Source organism: Ciconia boyciana, chromosome 1 (assembly GCF_034638445.1).
Source record: "Ciconia boyciana chromosome 1, ASM3463844v1, whole genome shotgun sequence".
Taxonomy (NCBI): Eukaryota; Metazoa; Chordata; class Aves; order Ciconiiformes; family Ciconiidae; genus Ciconia; species Ciconia boyciana.
In genome coordinates, this window is record NC_132934.1 from 154,859,041 (window position 1) to 154,875,498 (window position 16,458).

The 16,458-nt window shown below is 39.8% G+C and overlaps 1 protein-coding gene across 2 annotated transcripts in view; it reads right to left on the reverse strand.

The window, feature by feature from the left end:
• The window catches only part of COL4A2 (collagen type IV alpha 2 chain), a 146,102-nt gene that overhangs the window by 39,876 nt on the left and 89,768 nt on the right, over positions 1 to 16,458 (reverse strand). For both annotated transcript variants that reach the window (XM_072849881.1, XM_072849882.1), the window contains exons 5-16: positions 12,536 to 12,670; positions 12,409 to 12,453; positions 10,161 to 10,277; positions 9,373 to 9,444; positions 7,766 to 7,801; positions 7,613 to 7,675; positions 5,266 to 5,301; positions 4,558 to 4,599; positions 3,957 to 4,031; positions 2,687 to 2,731; positions 1,421 to 1,483; positions 614 to 658 (exon numbers count right to left, since the gene is read on the reverse strand). In XM_072849881.1, the coding sequence (XP_072705982.1) occupies positions 614 to 658; positions 1,421 to 1,483; positions 2,687 to 2,731; positions 3,957 to 4,031; positions 4,558 to 4,599; positions 5,266 to 5,301; positions 7,613 to 7,675; positions 7,766 to 7,801; positions 9,373 to 9,444; positions 10,161 to 10,277; positions 12,409 to 12,453; positions 12,536 to 12,670 (774 nt within the window). The remainder of the gene's footprint in view (positions 1 to 613; positions 659 to 1,420; positions 1,484 to 2,686; positions 2,732 to 3,956; positions 4,032 to 4,557; positions 4,600 to 5,265; positions 5,302 to 7,612; positions 7,676 to 7,765; positions 7,802 to 9,372; positions 9,445 to 10,160; positions 10,278 to 12,408; positions 12,454 to 12,535; positions 12,671 to 16,458) is intronic.

The window sequence follows — 16,458 nt, forward strand, 5'->3', positions numbered from 1 at the left end:
CAAATCCTTAAACAACTAAGGATGGAGCAGCATGGAAAAGTCATGCATCCCACAGCTATTTGAATACCTCATGGAAGTGATTTCTAATGCTGACTGAAGAAGCCTTTTTCTGAGACCAAACAGAAAGTATGAGCTCTTCTCTGTCTGACAGAATGCTATTTTAAATATTTGGGTGTGTTTCCATGGGGACAGAGATTTAACTGGTATATTTATCAGTTTCCTTCTCTTCTTCTCTTTTTGTGATATTCAAGACAACCATACATCTTAACCACATCTGCAGAAAGCTATTCAAAAAAGTAAGTTTCTGCATGTAGGAAGAAGATTACAGAAATCATGGTCGCAGTAATGGGAACAATGAAAATGACACCTCCCCATAGTGCTCTTAAAACATGCTCATGTTTTAAGCAAAACAGACTTTAATTATAGGGCTATTTTTTTCCCTCACTGATGAGAAAAATAACTGACCCAAAATTACAATGATGGATGAATCCAGATGGTATTTGTTAGACTACAGCTGGTGTAATTACAGGCAGAATTTGTCCTCTACAGTTTACTTTTCAGACAGATTGTCTACATATATGTTAGAAACAACAGTCTTGTATGAAATACTCACTCTTTCTCCACTGAGTCCTGGAAAACCATTGATGCCAGGCAGTCCCTACAAAGGCACAATAACATTAGCAAAATGAAGTGACATCCTAACATCCTAATGGTTAAGAACCATTATTATTTCTTAGATAAAATAAATCTGACAGCTTGAAACTCTAACACTAACAATTAGAGTTCAGACACTTTTTCAATGAGATTCATGTATGTTGCAAACAGAACAGGTCTGAAATCTAATCTGGTATTTGATTTTTATCTCTTAATGAATACATTGTAAATTGAACATGAAGATTTTAAAGATAGCTGAGATTTTTTTTAAATATGTGCTGAGTACTGTTCTCACTCTCTTTAAGCACTTTAGAAACACTGCCCCCCAAAAAGCATCCCCAGATGCTACAAGGTAGTAGTATTTAAATTAGCTTTTTTTCTGGGGTCACAAGTAACCAGAGCCAAACTCATGTTTGTTAAACATGGTCTGATTAGAGCTAAGATGGGAACAGTGAAATACAGTCTGTGCTGAGGACCAGGACAGTACCTGTGGTTAGTGAGCACAGCTTTAGGTAAGAGATGCACAAGGCTTCCCAACGATGGTATAGGCATACCTGTGAGTCCCGTGGGGCCCTTCTCCCACTACCGTTTCAAAATGGCCTTTTTGCTTTCCTATATCAGGCAGTTCAGAGCTGGCCATAACCTGGTGGGCCGAAGAACTATCATTTCTATAGTTTGTTAATCTGTGTTTTGTTCCTGATGGCAAACTCTCAGCTTGGATTTGCACATTCAGCTGGGTGACTTTTACCTTTAATTAGTGACTCACCCTTTGTCCTGGGAAGCCCATTACCCCTTCTTCACCTTTTTCAGGAGCATAGAGAAGTACACCCTAGGAAACATTACAAGTCAGTTCAACATATTTCTTCATGATGTGCAAAAAAATTGTAACACTGTTTTATAGAAGCTGAACAGGAAGAAAATATCATTGTAACACATGGAGGATCTAATAATAGCTGCATGTGAAAGAACTGTTGTCCTTAAAATTAAGTGTAACATGCTTGCTTCATTACAATAGCAAGAGCAGGCCATTAGGGAGAGGACAGGGTTTCTCTCCTATCATCTCCTCCTTCTTTATTTCTTCTGAGGCTGCAATCTGAAGAAGAGCCAAAGCAATTGTTCAGCTATACAACCAATTAAGCAACTCAGCTTATGCCCAAACTGTAGCTTCAGAGAGCTATTTGGCAAACACAGGCATGCTGCTATCCATCCTACTATCAACAAAAAAAAAAAAAGGAGAAACACATATCCCCTTTTGCTACATCAGCATAAAATCTATGGTTTTCCTCATGTAGGCAACAAACCCCTACATGTGTAAAATCTGACCGACAGCTGAAGAACTGGCTAGCAACTGCACACGGAGGGCATCACGGCTCACACTGTGACCTTCTCCCATCACCTTCTGGAGAAGCTGACCAGACCATCTGAGAAAATAAAGCTCTGCAAAATGCTCAGTGAGGCATCCCTAATTGGTAAAGACTGTATTTTAAACCACTCTGGGAAGTAAAAAGGAACCCCTCAATGGCAAAGCTATTTAGACAGTCTAGAGGTTGCCTGTGAGTTAACTAAACCACATTCAGTCAAGCCCGGTTGACATCTCTAAATGATACAGCAACACATGGGATTACTGTCCACCTACTCAACAGACTTAATGACCAATGAGACCAAAAGTCTGCATGTGCTGGAGAGTAGACTGAAAAGGATTGAGAAAATCTCCATATATACTTACTTGATGAATCTTAGTGGAATTTTTAAACATAGATCAGCAGATCAGCAGCAGTAAAGAGATTTACTAATAGTTAAAGCTAAAATTAAAAAATGTGTGAGGCAAAATCTTATTTTGGTAAACAACTAAGAGAACGACTGATTGCACTGTGGAGTTATTACATGTCATGTTGTTCAGTTTTTCTAAAGCATCAGAACTGGTGTCTCTGCTTATGTTTCTCCATATCTCTATTGCATCATTTCAATGATGAATGCACCAGTATTAACTCCAATATTATGATTTGTCTTTGCTCTCCTCCACTTGACTTACTGCAATTCCAGCTTCCCCTTTTTGTCCAGGTTCTCCTCTTTCACCCTAACAGTAAAGAAAAAGTATTCAGATATGTTAGGCATTCCCATTTACATTTCAATAACTTTTCTACAACACAAAGTGACAAATGTTGATAAAGACAAAAAACACCACTCTTGTGCTGTTCTTTATTCATGCACTTGTCATATGAAATGCATGTTTCCATAAGAAGTTTTTGAAGTTGCTTTCTTAAAAAATATTTGATAATTTTTCTGAAAAGGTTTCTAGGAATGTGAACACCTCAGGTTGTTTCCAGGCTTGTTCAAGAGATGTCTGGGTGGTGAGTGCCTGAGTAATGCCTATAAATAAATGCACATTCTCCCATTTTTACCTACTGATTATCTATGAATTGTCTGATCAAAAGTAAGAGTTCCTGTTAGGATGAGACAAATCATAGCCTGAAGTCTACTCACTACATTGATGATATCTCCATTGAATATAAAGGCTCTCCAGATAAGTAGCTCATATGCAGACACCTCTGCTTAGTCACAGAAATCGCAACATGTCCGTTACTTAATGCAGACTGCAGACTGTCAAAGGCATTTTTAGATCTTTCAGTGACATACCAATTTACTTATCTTACTGCAGAAATTGCATGAGCCATGTGAACTTTCTAACTTCAAAGTTGGGATGAAGAACTACGGGTCTGGAGGTTGGTGTCTGATACAGAATATATGCATACAGGGTATGAGTACTTCTGCTCCCAGCAAGAAGCAATAGATGAGAATAAACTGCATCTTGCTGTTGAGTATTTCTCCAGTACGTATGAACAAGCCTTAACTGTAAGTACACAAATATCCGCACTATATAGTTAAGTTATATAAACAAACACAATAATTCAGATAACTTCCCTAGAGATACGCTTCTTTTACAGGAAGAAAATTTCACTCACTATGATGTAAAATAAGATACTGAATTATTTCTCAGTAGGTATTTCTGCTTGTAAAATGAGAAGATGTGAGTGATGGCCAGTAGTTGCGTACTTACACAAAACGAACAAGTTTGCCTAAGGCACCTCTAGTCTGTGAGAAGTGCTTTCTGAATGACTTTAGCCACCATAGTTTCAATAAATACTTCACGATCCAAGCTACGGGAAAGTATCAGATTTCTCTTTTGATATACTAAAGTCTTCTAAGTGCTATAGATAAAAGCACATTTGTACAATATTTTAGTTTTGGTACTGCAGAGCTCTCAGTTCCTTGTGCATTTTGGCAAAATACCCTGTAGTTACCTTGTGTTTGTCAGAGGGGACACCCATCAGTTCTCTTGTAGGAAGCCCAGGTGGACCTGGAGGACCTGGGGGGCCCTGTAGGAAAAACATAAGGGTACATTTACTAACAGTTATAATACCTTGTCAAGCTGTTGATCAGCACAGGATCTAAGGAACTGCAACAAACAGAGCAACGCAGATTTGCCCCTGCTACGAGTATGGTTCTGAACCTCTGAATACATTGATGGCAAGACAAATTTATTTTGTGCTGGGATTAACATATAGCAATACTTGCTCTTGCCCTGTATGTTTCCAGAATGATGGTAAAGATTATCGCTTTATATAAAGTGGTCTGGCTCTATAAATTTCAGAAGTGTTACCTCTGATTTGTGTTGGTGTAAATGAGGGTACAGTTAGACCTAGATATGTAGAAGTTAGTTCAGCTATGACATTCCTTATGGAGGTCATAATTACTTTCAAAGCTGTACTTGTTTGTTTTCCTCTTATAATTACATAATACAATTGCAAATTAAGAGACTATTTAAAATAGGTGCCTTTATAAATAGCAAATAACATCAACCTGTCCTTTATTAGTGATATTAATTCATTAGTTTTCCTTTACCTGTTCACCTTTTTCTCCATAGAAGCCAAGGCCCCTGTTGCCCTGCAAAAGCAATAGGTCAAGATTCACTAAGTGTATGACTCAGTTTTCTAATGTAAAATTCGAATATAAACATGCTTAAAGGCCTTTTCAGGCTTACAAGTCTGTAGGACACCACTGAAGAACTGCAATCAAATAATAGTCTAGGTTTACCTCAAAGTATTTTTATAGATTTAAAAGTATTTTTATAGACCTAAACATTCAGAAAGACAACTCTAATTAAAATCTCATGCTACCAGTGCTTCTTACAATAGACTTTGAGTCATTTACTGAGTAATGTCGTGAAAAGATCAAGCATTTATTTTGCAAGTTTTTTAATAGCACTGAATGTTAAATAAAAATACCTAAGTGGGCTGGAACAATGAACTCATATATTTTTTCCGCAGAGATATAATTGAATATTGTAAAGACAGCAAGGATTCTCCATTCATGAGAAGCTACTGTGACTACAGTAGCAAATTAAATCGGGCTCTAGAACTGGTTTAATCTTTTCAGGGTAGGCGATCCCAGTGTAAGATTAACTTCTTATGGTATGCAGCCAACACAGAAGGTCTTGTGCTACGCAGCCTTTGGTGCAGCTTGTGGTTCTTTATTTTACTGCCTTCTAGCCGGTCTTGGATAAACCTCAGTGACACAAAATCAACATAAACAACTGACACAAAGACTTACTTGTGGTCCTGGTGGTCCTGGGGGCCCTGGTGGTCCCTGGGGAAATACAATAGGGGAGAGTAAGTTACTTGTTGCTTTCTAATCAATGCACGCAGGAGGTCAGCTACTTTATGTCTGAAATATAAGTATATACTTAGAAGGCAGTGTATTCCTCAGCATTCAACGTGCTATCCTTACTATATTAGCTGTGTTTACTGTTCTGAAAAATACCCTCCTAAGTCACATTGTCATCTTTCCTAACAGAATAACAGTCTCCCAGCTTAGACCTAATGAAATCCCATTTTTATTTCAAGTAATAAGACCTTCTGCTTTTGGATCCTGACTTAGTAACATTTTAAGCTCAAACCTAAAGTTAAGCACGTCTTTAAGTGCTTCACTGGACTGTGTCTTAGTACTGTATCCATCTGTAAAGGGAGTTGAACTATCATATGCAACTCAGATTACCTATTTGGTATTGTACAGAATGAAATCAAAGGAAGATGGTGGAAATGAAACTATAACAAGAAAAAACTCTGCTAGAGTCTTACAAGAAGAGCGGTAGGAAAGCCATTAGTTGGAGAGACAACCTGCCTTGCTTCAGTCAGCTATGGTAGTTAACAGGCTCCAAAGGGCTCTACACATTAAAAACTCTGTCAAATGCGGGAAAAGTGGGGTGAATAAGAAGCATGAGCTGTTCAGAGAGGAAGATGGCGAATACGAGGCACAGAAAAGAGAGTGAGCTGCAAATTGAAACATCCACCTACTGAGCCCCGAAGGGGATGTAACTGGGTTATGCAAAGTCAAGCTCAACTTGCAAGGAAAAGATAACAACGTTCAGGTGGGACCTGAACTTGCCTTGTAAATCTCTGCCTTGTTATGTATCTTTGTATGCACAAACAATTGACAACTTCCGAAAAAATTGCTTTTGAATCAGTTTTGGTTAGTTAAGTAGTCTGTGAGCCATTGCGTAATCTGCTGGGCGGATGCACTGTGCAGGGCATCCTGCTGCCTGGAGGTCCTGCAGGGACTTAGGGGAGCCACACTTGCTCTCATGTGGGATCCAGGACTTAGAGAAGAGAAATGATGCAAACTCAGACCTGGGAAATACTCCCAGGTCCCTCTCACAGATGAGCCACTGCTTTACAAATGGTAAATATAGTTGGATGTATTTTGTTAAAAGCTGGCGATGGTGGGGATCCATCTACTCTGGAAGCGTGTTCAAAAGAGATGTTGCCAAGATGGCAACCGGAGGGACGTAGTCACGACGCTCAGAAAATGTATGGTTCATAGCACTCCTAACATCCAAGACAGTGCACTGGGAAGATGAGTCATTGCAGGCTGCGCTCCTGTGTGAACCTCATGAACTTCGTGGGTTCACTCTAGAGAAAGAGTAAGTAAAGGACTGAGGAGACTTCCCTTCAGGAGGACCAGAGGAGAAAGACAAGGTGCAGCTTACTCCAGATGATAAAACAGGCACTGCAGAAAATTAACTTTGGAAAGGCTTAGTGTGCTGTGGACTTAGTCCTAGATTTATTTTTTTGTGGGGTTGGGAGGGGAGGGAGGGTGTCCCTGCAAACAGCTGTGCAGGCTGTGTGTAAGAAGCACTGAATTATTATTTTTTTTTCTTCCCCAAATCAGTGATGCAGACCAGGTCTGAAGTGAATTTTGACAAAACAAACAAAAAAGCAAATGCTATAAAGTTGTCTTACAGGAAAATAAAGCAAGCATAAAGAAAATGAAATATATTGAATTTGAACATTTGCTTCTCACCCACAAAACCATTAGCCACGGTAATAAGAAATGTAGAAAATGGTATCTGGAGAGAACACAATCTTCCCAAATAACTATTCAGCAACAGTTATCAATGTCAATGCTGTAAATGTTGATTTTGGAAAAAATTACTGAAAAATAGTGTTAAAATAAAATTGTATTCTAAATACTAATGAAGAATGTTATCTATTCAATCTCCTGTGGGAATTGTGGAGAGCTAACATACATATCCTTTATAAGCAGAAAATTAGGACCTGATATCTTTGATAACTCAGTGTACGGGGATGTAGACGGGACTGCATTCAATAATCTTTACAAACGAGGCTCTTGAAAGGAGGCTAAAGAAATACAGTATAAATCAAAAGCCTCCAGCAATACAGAGTGAAAGAAAGTATACCTCTTTTTGCAATATTCATCCTTGTAGAATCAGGGTCTTCCAGTGCTTTTTAAAAGGTTTTGCATCCAAGGACACCTACTTGCTATTTCTAACCTGTTTTTTCTATCCATTTGCTAGGTTACAATCCAACATAATGGAACTTGCTGAGATGATTCTTCTGTTAGGTTAATTTCCTACAGAACATATTTTAAACATACTTACTGGTCTTCCTCGCTCTCCTCTTGGACCAACAGGTCCTTGAATACCCAGCACACCTGGAGGTCCCTTTAAATAAAAAAAACCCCAACCATCAATTAACGTTGTTCTGGTATCAGCTACTATTGACACTATCACATTTGTTGTAATACTACTTACTTGAAAACCATTGAACCCTGGATCCCCAGGTTCCCCCTAAAAAAACCAAAGAAGTAAAAAATGCAATAAATACTACACAAAATTGAATAAAATATTTTTCTCACTCATTAATTTTTTTCTCATTCCAAAAACTAATCATAGCATACAATGCTATACAAACCCTTAGATATGGATGCATTCAATAGAGGTGTTGAGATAACTGAATGTGGGCCACACAGATTTTGTACTTTCTATATATAATATAGTTGCATGCAGTACAGTAGGAGGGTACAAAGTTGTCTAGGGAAGTTAAGGATCCAAACTAAAAGGCTGAAATGGAAAACAGACCACGTTTAATTATTTTTTGAAAAATCTCATCTAACCAGTGGCTTAATTAGGGCTATAACCTTAGCTGAAAAGTACAAGCTCATTTTTCATGAGTTGCATGGGAATTACTGAATCATTTTCATTCTCTTCTGAGTCACTAAAAGCATTTGGAACATACTGTTTTCAGTGACCACATATTTTAACTGCAGTACATGTTGAAATGTTTTTGGAAATTGCATCCAAAAATGTTCTAGTGCAAAGACCTTCCAATACCCATAAATAATGCAGTATTCAGTCCAGACACCTTTAATCATTTTGAATAGCATCCTAACTATCTAGTTAATTTGAGTTTAGTTAACAGAATAATTTGTGGAACCAAGCACTTTCTGAAATGAATACAGGTGCCAGTATCCATCCTTGGCCACAATATACTTGAGCAATTCTTAATCGTTACTTAATCATTCCTTAATCATGCGTAATTACTAACAAGTGCAGATTTGAAGAGTTTCTGAAAGGAAAAGAAGATTCCATTAAAAAATACAGGCAACTTAGAAATATGTCAATAGAAAAACCTATTTTGGCACTCATTGCTGGCACAAAATATACATAAACGATGTCAGCAGATCCCTTCTGTGCTGAGTACAGCTCAGATGTAGCTTTGTACATAAATTTGTCACAATTTATACTCTAACAGCATATGTAACCCCTTATCTTTACCTGACACCTTCAAATTATACAAGACTATATATATGAGAAAAAGCTACAAGTGATTACAAAACAAGTTTTAAGGATTAGATACAGTAAAAGTACCCGTAGGAATACTTGGGGTTTACTAACTAACTAAATAATATATTGAAGCATATTTAATCCCAAGTCAACCAAACTCCTGCATGAAAATTATACAGAAAGGGTCAACCAAACTCCTGCATGAAAATTATACAGAAAGGATGCTAATATTAAATAGAATAATTCAATGGACAAAACTATGGTAAAGGAATCATGATACAAAGACAGTAATTGAATAAAGAGGGTAATACTTGAACTACAACATCTCCAGTGCCTCTGCAATCCACCTGTAGGCTGGAATTCCTTGCAAATAACTCAGTGGAGATTTTTTTTCCCTGGATATCTGATAGACTTTGCTGTAAGCAGAGAAAGCAGAAGCTGCCTTGCAAAGCCTACATGGAATTGAAGCAGGCCTCTTGGGACGCGTCCGTCAGAGTGTAAGAAAAATCAACTCTGCATCATCTGCTTGTAAAACAGTACTGAGCGTGAACAAGTCACAGGAGTTACAGACGTACCCTGTATCGGCTTGCGATGTCCGGCGGCAGTATATAGGGCTCCCCCTTCTGGCCCTTTGGCCCCTGGACTCCCTGGAGGTGACCAAAAAAATAACAGAAGTAAGCTTTCATATCGTATATGTTAACACATAAACAACTAAGAGGAACGAAAACTATTTGTTGGGGTTTTCATGAGTATATACATACCGCTGTTTAGAGGCAGAGACTATGCCTAGCTCTGGAAATTCATGGTTTAAAAACAAAGTGCAAACCCTCACAGTACATAAAAGAATGAATTTCGATTCCGGGGGAAGAACCCCCCATTATCTGGGAGTGGGATTATGGGGTAGCACCTCCTAGCGAGAGCAGCAACTGCAGCTCCCCAGGGCTGACACATGCCCTGGTAAATCCAGGAGCCCCACTGCTCGCCTCAGCGTGATCCTATGTAGCGTGCCACGGAAAGCCAATACTTTCGCCATGAGGCAGGGAAGAAAAAGGTTACTCTCATCAGGAATTGTGAGTTCAATATTATTTTATCGCTGTTGGATAAAGCTGTACAGGTTTTCCTGAAATAATCTCTCTGTAAGACCTACGTGACAGGTATAGCTCTGGGCAGACCTCCCAGCCCTGGCTGCAATTCAGTAACTAGGCATAGTGCAGTGTGTCCACGGTAAGTGTGCACGGACGCTCTGCTAGGCCAAAAGGGAGCTCCATTAAGAGATGTCCCATTTGCTTCCAACACACACGTGAATGAAACTCACTTCAGAACGACCTCAGCTTCAGGTACTCACGTACTGCCAGCTACTTACAATGGTACCAGGGAAACCAGAGAGTCCGGGACTTCCCGAGTCACCAGGGTCACCTACTGTCCCGTTACAGCCATCATGACCCGGTTTCCCCCTTGATCCTGGCTGCCCTGGATGACCCTGTTGAGGAAAAAAAGAAGTGTTTATCTATCCATCTGTTTCTAGTTTTCCTTTTCCTGTAGTCACAGAGTATTTAGACATTCTCACATTAAGCCCAAGGCTTGGATCCATGGGAAACTATGATTTTCAAAGACAGAAACAGACAGTGCCTTTTTTTAATATAGCTGCAGCTTGAACCAGATGCCCCAGACAGCATGAAAAAATGAGTAGTGAAGGACCTTTCAGAAAGGGTAGGAAAGCTATGTTCAATGCAGGCTCTGTTAAGCACAGAACTAAGCCAGATGAGGCTGCTGTGCAGGGAGCCACCAAGAACTGGGATTGTTAAGCATTTCAGCGCTTCACACTGGAAGAGTGGGAAGAAAGGTTCCTCGCTGGCTTTGAACAGCTTCCAAGCCGGAAAAAAAGTCAGAGACGCTTTTGGAGCTAGGTTGAGTGTCGTGATGAGGCTGTAAGTATGGAAGAAAACAGCAGGGCTCAAAGCAAGGGAGCCGGGGGCACTGCAGAACCTCCACATGGAGCCTCTGAAAAGTTAGTCCTGTCTGAAAGTGGATTTCCGTTGCTGTACCTACATTCACCTTAATTGCTGTTGCTTCTGGTTTGCACTGAGGCTGATGAGAAGCAAATCTGCCCTTGCGCAGCTCTTTCTTCCAGGGGACTCAGTCAGAAAAAGCAGAAACTAACATAAAACATTTCTCCCTTCTCCTCTATCTAGAGCAAGAGTTTTCTCTTTGCTTCTGCTCCCCTGCTTACAAGAAAAAGAAATTTGTCCACGTTCTTACCTAGCTCCATCAAGTACTGGCATTCCTCACCCCAGAAGAGATTCAGGCTTGCCACCATCCTCTCTTGGCCTCCAGCCCCACATGCTAGCACTGTGCCATTACAGTTCGTACATGTGCCTATCTATCTGCCTTCCGATGGTCAGTGTTAAGTCTTGGCCTGAGAAAACTGGTCGGAGAACGTAAGCGAGTGGGAAGGGCAAGGGAGCTTGAGGACAGGCCACAATGAGCATGCAGGTTCAAGTACTGTCTGAAGGTATTTATCCCTCACAACGCAATGTGCAGAGGTCGGGAAGGCAGGGCTAAAAAAGAAAACCTGCTCAGGTAAGAGAAGCGGTCCAGCTATAGCAACACAGAGCTTCCCAGGGGAACAATTTACTCTCCTTCCCAGGACACTTCCCAGTGCTTAGAAAAAACTCAGTATGATGTGGTGAGATGAACAAGATCTTCAGCTTCAGGAGTGTTAATAGGAATAGGAAAGAGGGTCTTCTGCCTTTCCTTTAAGAGTGAGAAAGAGAGAGAGGAGGAAGACTGTGAGAGAGAGAGCCCTGAAACTCGATAGGGAGCTGTTCTGGAAACACAAAAGGGTGAAAGCAGAGTGGATGTGGATGCGTGGGCTGCAGAGCGGGGCCCCCGTGTCAGGGAGCACTACAAAGGAAACCCAAGCCTGGGAACTCTGTCCAGGGATTCCAGTGACTCAGATTTCTTTGTTATTTTATGACACAAGATGTAAAGAAGTGTAAGCTGGGAAAATACTGTGCTGTGAACTTTACCCGGTTTTCCTCTTTGAATGTTTCAGTTTCAGGGACCTGGTCAATTTGTTCAAAGTTTGACACTGTTTAGTGTTCAGTAAGTTTTTTAAGACTATCTCGAGCATGCCATATGAGCTATAAAGCAAATAACAATGGTTAGTATTCTTAAAATCATTTGTCTTTCTATGTGCTTTGCAACTCTGAAATAATTAAGGAATGACCCACTGGTGTCCTTCACTCGCAAGCTTAGGAGATGTGAAGTGCTTATCTCACAGCTCTTTCCTACAAAAGAACATACTTAGCTGGGTAACCTCCAGGGACACAGGAAATTTCCGTCCGTTCTTGTCCCCTTTACAAGGGGATTTCTCCATAGGACAAAGCAAACGGACCTTAATTATCTGAGGGAATGAGAGGGAGCACAGATTTTGCTCTCTTGTGTATCTGCAGTTCCACTCACTTCAATGAATGCCCTTGGCTTCAAAGTGTGTACATGGCTGATGCAGAATTTAGCCCAAAGTTTTTAATTAAAGTACAAAGGCTTTAAACTAGCCTGCAATATTTGCAGTTGGTGATTTCTTGAAGATGAGGCAACCGGCTACTTACAGGAATGCCATCTGCCCCGGGGAATCCAGTGACTCCTCTTTGCCCCTAGAGTGAAACAGCACAATTAAAACCATGTTCTGCCCAGTATTTTGCTCATTAGCTAAAACATCTGATATTCAAAAGTTACCATTTCTCCTTTGGGTCCACTTATTCCTGGATATCCCCTTTCACCTTTGTGACCTTTGGGACCTTGCACTCCTGGGATCCCCGTCAATCCTGGTGGTCCAGTGTACCCCTGTGATCCAAGGAGTCCTGGCTGGCCCTGATAAAAATAATAAAAAAGCATTTATTTAGGAACACTTGTGATGCACGAAGCTGGATTAGTTATCACTGCTGCAATGGAGTCAATCTCTTGAAGGGAAAATAAACACAGAATCCCTTTCCGTTCCAGTAGGCCAGACTCTTTGATGAACGTCATCTGGAAACACCACGCAGAGAAACTCCAGCAACAGTGACCACATTGTGCATGACAAAATCAATACATGGAAATTAACACTCAAATCAATATTCACTACTTGAATATTCATGGCTACTCCATGAAAAAAGTGTCTTCTTTGGAATAAGGCTTCTCAAGAGTGATACTCACTGACCTACAACATAATCAATTACACTCCAAGCAAGTAAAATATGCTTAACTGTGAAATCTGCTTAGTGGCCATATTTCTCACAAATGGAGTCTGATATTTAAAGGCAGGAATTTCTGTCTCTTTGGGGACGATATTTCTATTTAGCAGTGGAGCCTGAAAATGATTAGACGCGCACGCATCCACACAGGTTGAAGAGTTGCACGCAGGGCTCCCTTGTCATTCTCCCTTCCAGCACTGGTTCGGCTCTTCAGGCCACTTCAAACATTGTTTAAAAATAATCCCCTGTTGACTGCCAACATCACAAGGCTCAACAGGGGAAAAAATCATTTTGAAATGACACAATGGTGGTTTAAGTAATGGGTGACAGTATGTCTGAGATCTGTGAACCAAAGCATTTGAAAGCTGTTCCAGGCGTAGTGTCACCAAAGGCACATATGTTTTGCATGCTCTACAGTACTTGGTGCGCTAATGACACCAATAGTAAATCGCCGCAATCTTTTCTGGAGAAATATGCTTCGAAGGCGCAAAGCACCATTTACCGAGACTTTCTAATTACGCCGATTCTAATGAAAGCATTTTTAAAACACAGTTAGATTTTTCACAGACCAGTCTGCAACAGCATCAGTATCTCACAAAGCAAGAATCACAGCAAAACATGAATAAACAGATATATATATTTATACAAACGAGCTGATAAAAAAAATAACACCTTGTTTTAGTATAAAATACTTACAGTCTTGCCCATGCCTGGAAAGAAAGAGCTAGAAGATGAATGCAATCCCTGTCCAAGAAGGATAATAGTTCAACTTCATTTAATGCCATTGAGGTGGAAGGAGTGAAGGAGGGCAGTGTGGGGACTTGAAGAAATAAACCTGAAGATATCCTAATTTCTTTGTATTCAGGAAGTTGTAGTAAAGATACTGAACAATGCCTTATTGATATTAGGTAAAATTTATTTTATTCTCATATTGAAGGATAGGCCCATTTGTGACACACTTTCAAAACTTCATTGTCAACAATCTATCTATAATTAACATTTATCTATGCTACAGTTGTCTTGATATTGCAAACTCGAAAACACACACTATGACTGAAACACAGCTTACTTCTGGTTTTAAAAACAAATCAATTTTCCACACTGTTTTCATGGAAAATGGTTGTCACAACAGTTGGAGTAGGTTTTTATATTTTAAATCTTGTTGTATTATATCAAATGAGTCCATACTGAGAAGCTGACATAGCCAAACAAAGTACAAAACTCAGGGCAATTTTTTTTCTTGGAAGAAGACTAGGCATGAGCCAGTATGAAGGATGAATTACATGGAGTTCCTCGGGACAAGCCACCAGGATGGATCTCTTACAGTATGGATCTTTTGCTATAGTGTTATGATTAATTTGACAAAACTGATGGTTTAGAAGCATTGCCAAAGGACACCATGGATTTAAGTGTTTGAGCTGCCAGCGTGAAAGAGAATCTCTCCTCTGCTTACAACCAAGCCCAACTTTATATACCATCCCTACTTCTACACCAAGCCTGCTCATGTGGATTATTAGGTGCTAGGAGGCCAACGCCTTTTCAAGTTAACAAACTGAGAAGTAGCAAAGGATATATGAATACATATAAAATATAATATGATTCGTGTTGGCAGGAGGCATACGCGTCTGAACAAGCGGTCACTCATTTCCTTGTGCCAGCCACAGCTGGCTATTACAGATGCATCTTTCTCCACACCAGTAGTTTTCAGTTTTTTAAAAATCAGTGAATCTCTAAAAGTTAACCTATGCAGGTGCAGATCCTTGTCTAAACAGATTCACAGCAAACATACTTTTCTTAGTTACCTGACTCAAGTGGAAAGATGCTAATTAGAAGCACTAGAATAATGATTGTAATCTGAACCAATATTCATCAGTGTGAGCTCCAAGATCAGGAAAAATAAGTCTTTTCTGATGTCACTTTTTCTCGACTTTCCTTACCTACTATGGCTCATAATTGAAGTATAAAGGAATTAAGAGAGAGTACACATGAAGCTAGTTTGTTCTTCCCCATACACCCAAATCTGGAAAGAAACCTTTAAAAAGGATGAAAACATATGAGATATGTTTTTGTCTGCAAAGAACACAGAAAAATTATTCAAATTTAATTGTAGATATTTGAGTTGGCTCCAGTTTCAATTTAATTTTGAGAGGTTCTGAAGACAAATGTTTCAGTTGCTTCCACAAAGAAAGGAAAACATGGATACTGTACACTGAAAGTGCCGCTTCATTTTTGAACTACCTGAAAGGCAAAAGAAGTCAAATAAATTCCAAAAGCTACACATCTACCCGAGATATGCAAACCATCTCCTTAGTGTCCATCTACACCTCTTTTGTGGGCAGCAGGCTGCAGGCAGAACACGTGTAAAACATGTACTGGTAACTTCTGATAAAATGTTGGTTATGTTCAGAATTGTCAAATCCATGCCTGGCTTTCTGCAGGGGCCATGCAGAGCTGCAATGCTTCAAAGGTGGCATTACATGGAACATGGTTACCTCTCTCATTCCTACACCAAATACCACTCTCCCACTTCCAGTCCCATTTTCTTATTTGTCGTGGAGGAAGAAGTAAACAAGAAAAACAAGGAAGAGACCTGGGCAACGCCAGCGCCCCTTCCCCATGCTTTGCTGGTAATTATCTGATCATTTGTTTGTTGAGGAATAGGAGTTATTTAACATTATTTGCAATAAAGACAAAATAATTGATCCTTCTGGGATCAGTTTAGCATGAGGCTAGAGTCAGAGCTGGGGAAGTACTTAATATCATGACAATGTTTGTGTAATTCTTTAGCCAATTAGTACCTTGTCTTTTTAACTGAATTAACTTTGTTAACCTTCGTTAACTCAGACTTGTCAGCTTTTACTTTGCTTTCTTTATGTTAGATCTTTTGTTGAACAAGTATGTCCCTTTTTCATTAGCAAATGACCTAAGAACATTCTCTCTTTTGCAAAGGTCATTGAGGAGATTTAAGCAAAGACAATCAATTTGAAAAGTTTAGTCAAATAAAGCATGACTCAGTTATTAAAGTCCTGAATTCCGCTGTGTGAAACATGCCACGCATGGTACTGCTCTGCTTGTGCTCCTGGAGGGTCAGAAATCCTAGAAAATTGTCCAAAGCTGTGAAATTGTGTCTGGATTAAATTTCCAGGTCAAAAAAAAAAAAAAAAAAAAAAAGCAAGCGTAGGGAAACATGCTATCCCTATCTGTCATATTTTAGACAACTCACAAAGTACTTTCTCTGGTGCTTCCTTTCCTTAAATGACAAAGCAAAGCAGAAACGTGCTCTGGCCCATGGTGCTCTCCAGCAGAAGGCTTCCCATTTTGCTGGGGTGAACTGGAACTCTTCCCGAATCCAGAGCATGGCACAATTACCCCATGTCACCCACCACTGGATTTACAGGCCAGTGCTAAGAGGCTTACCTAAGCATG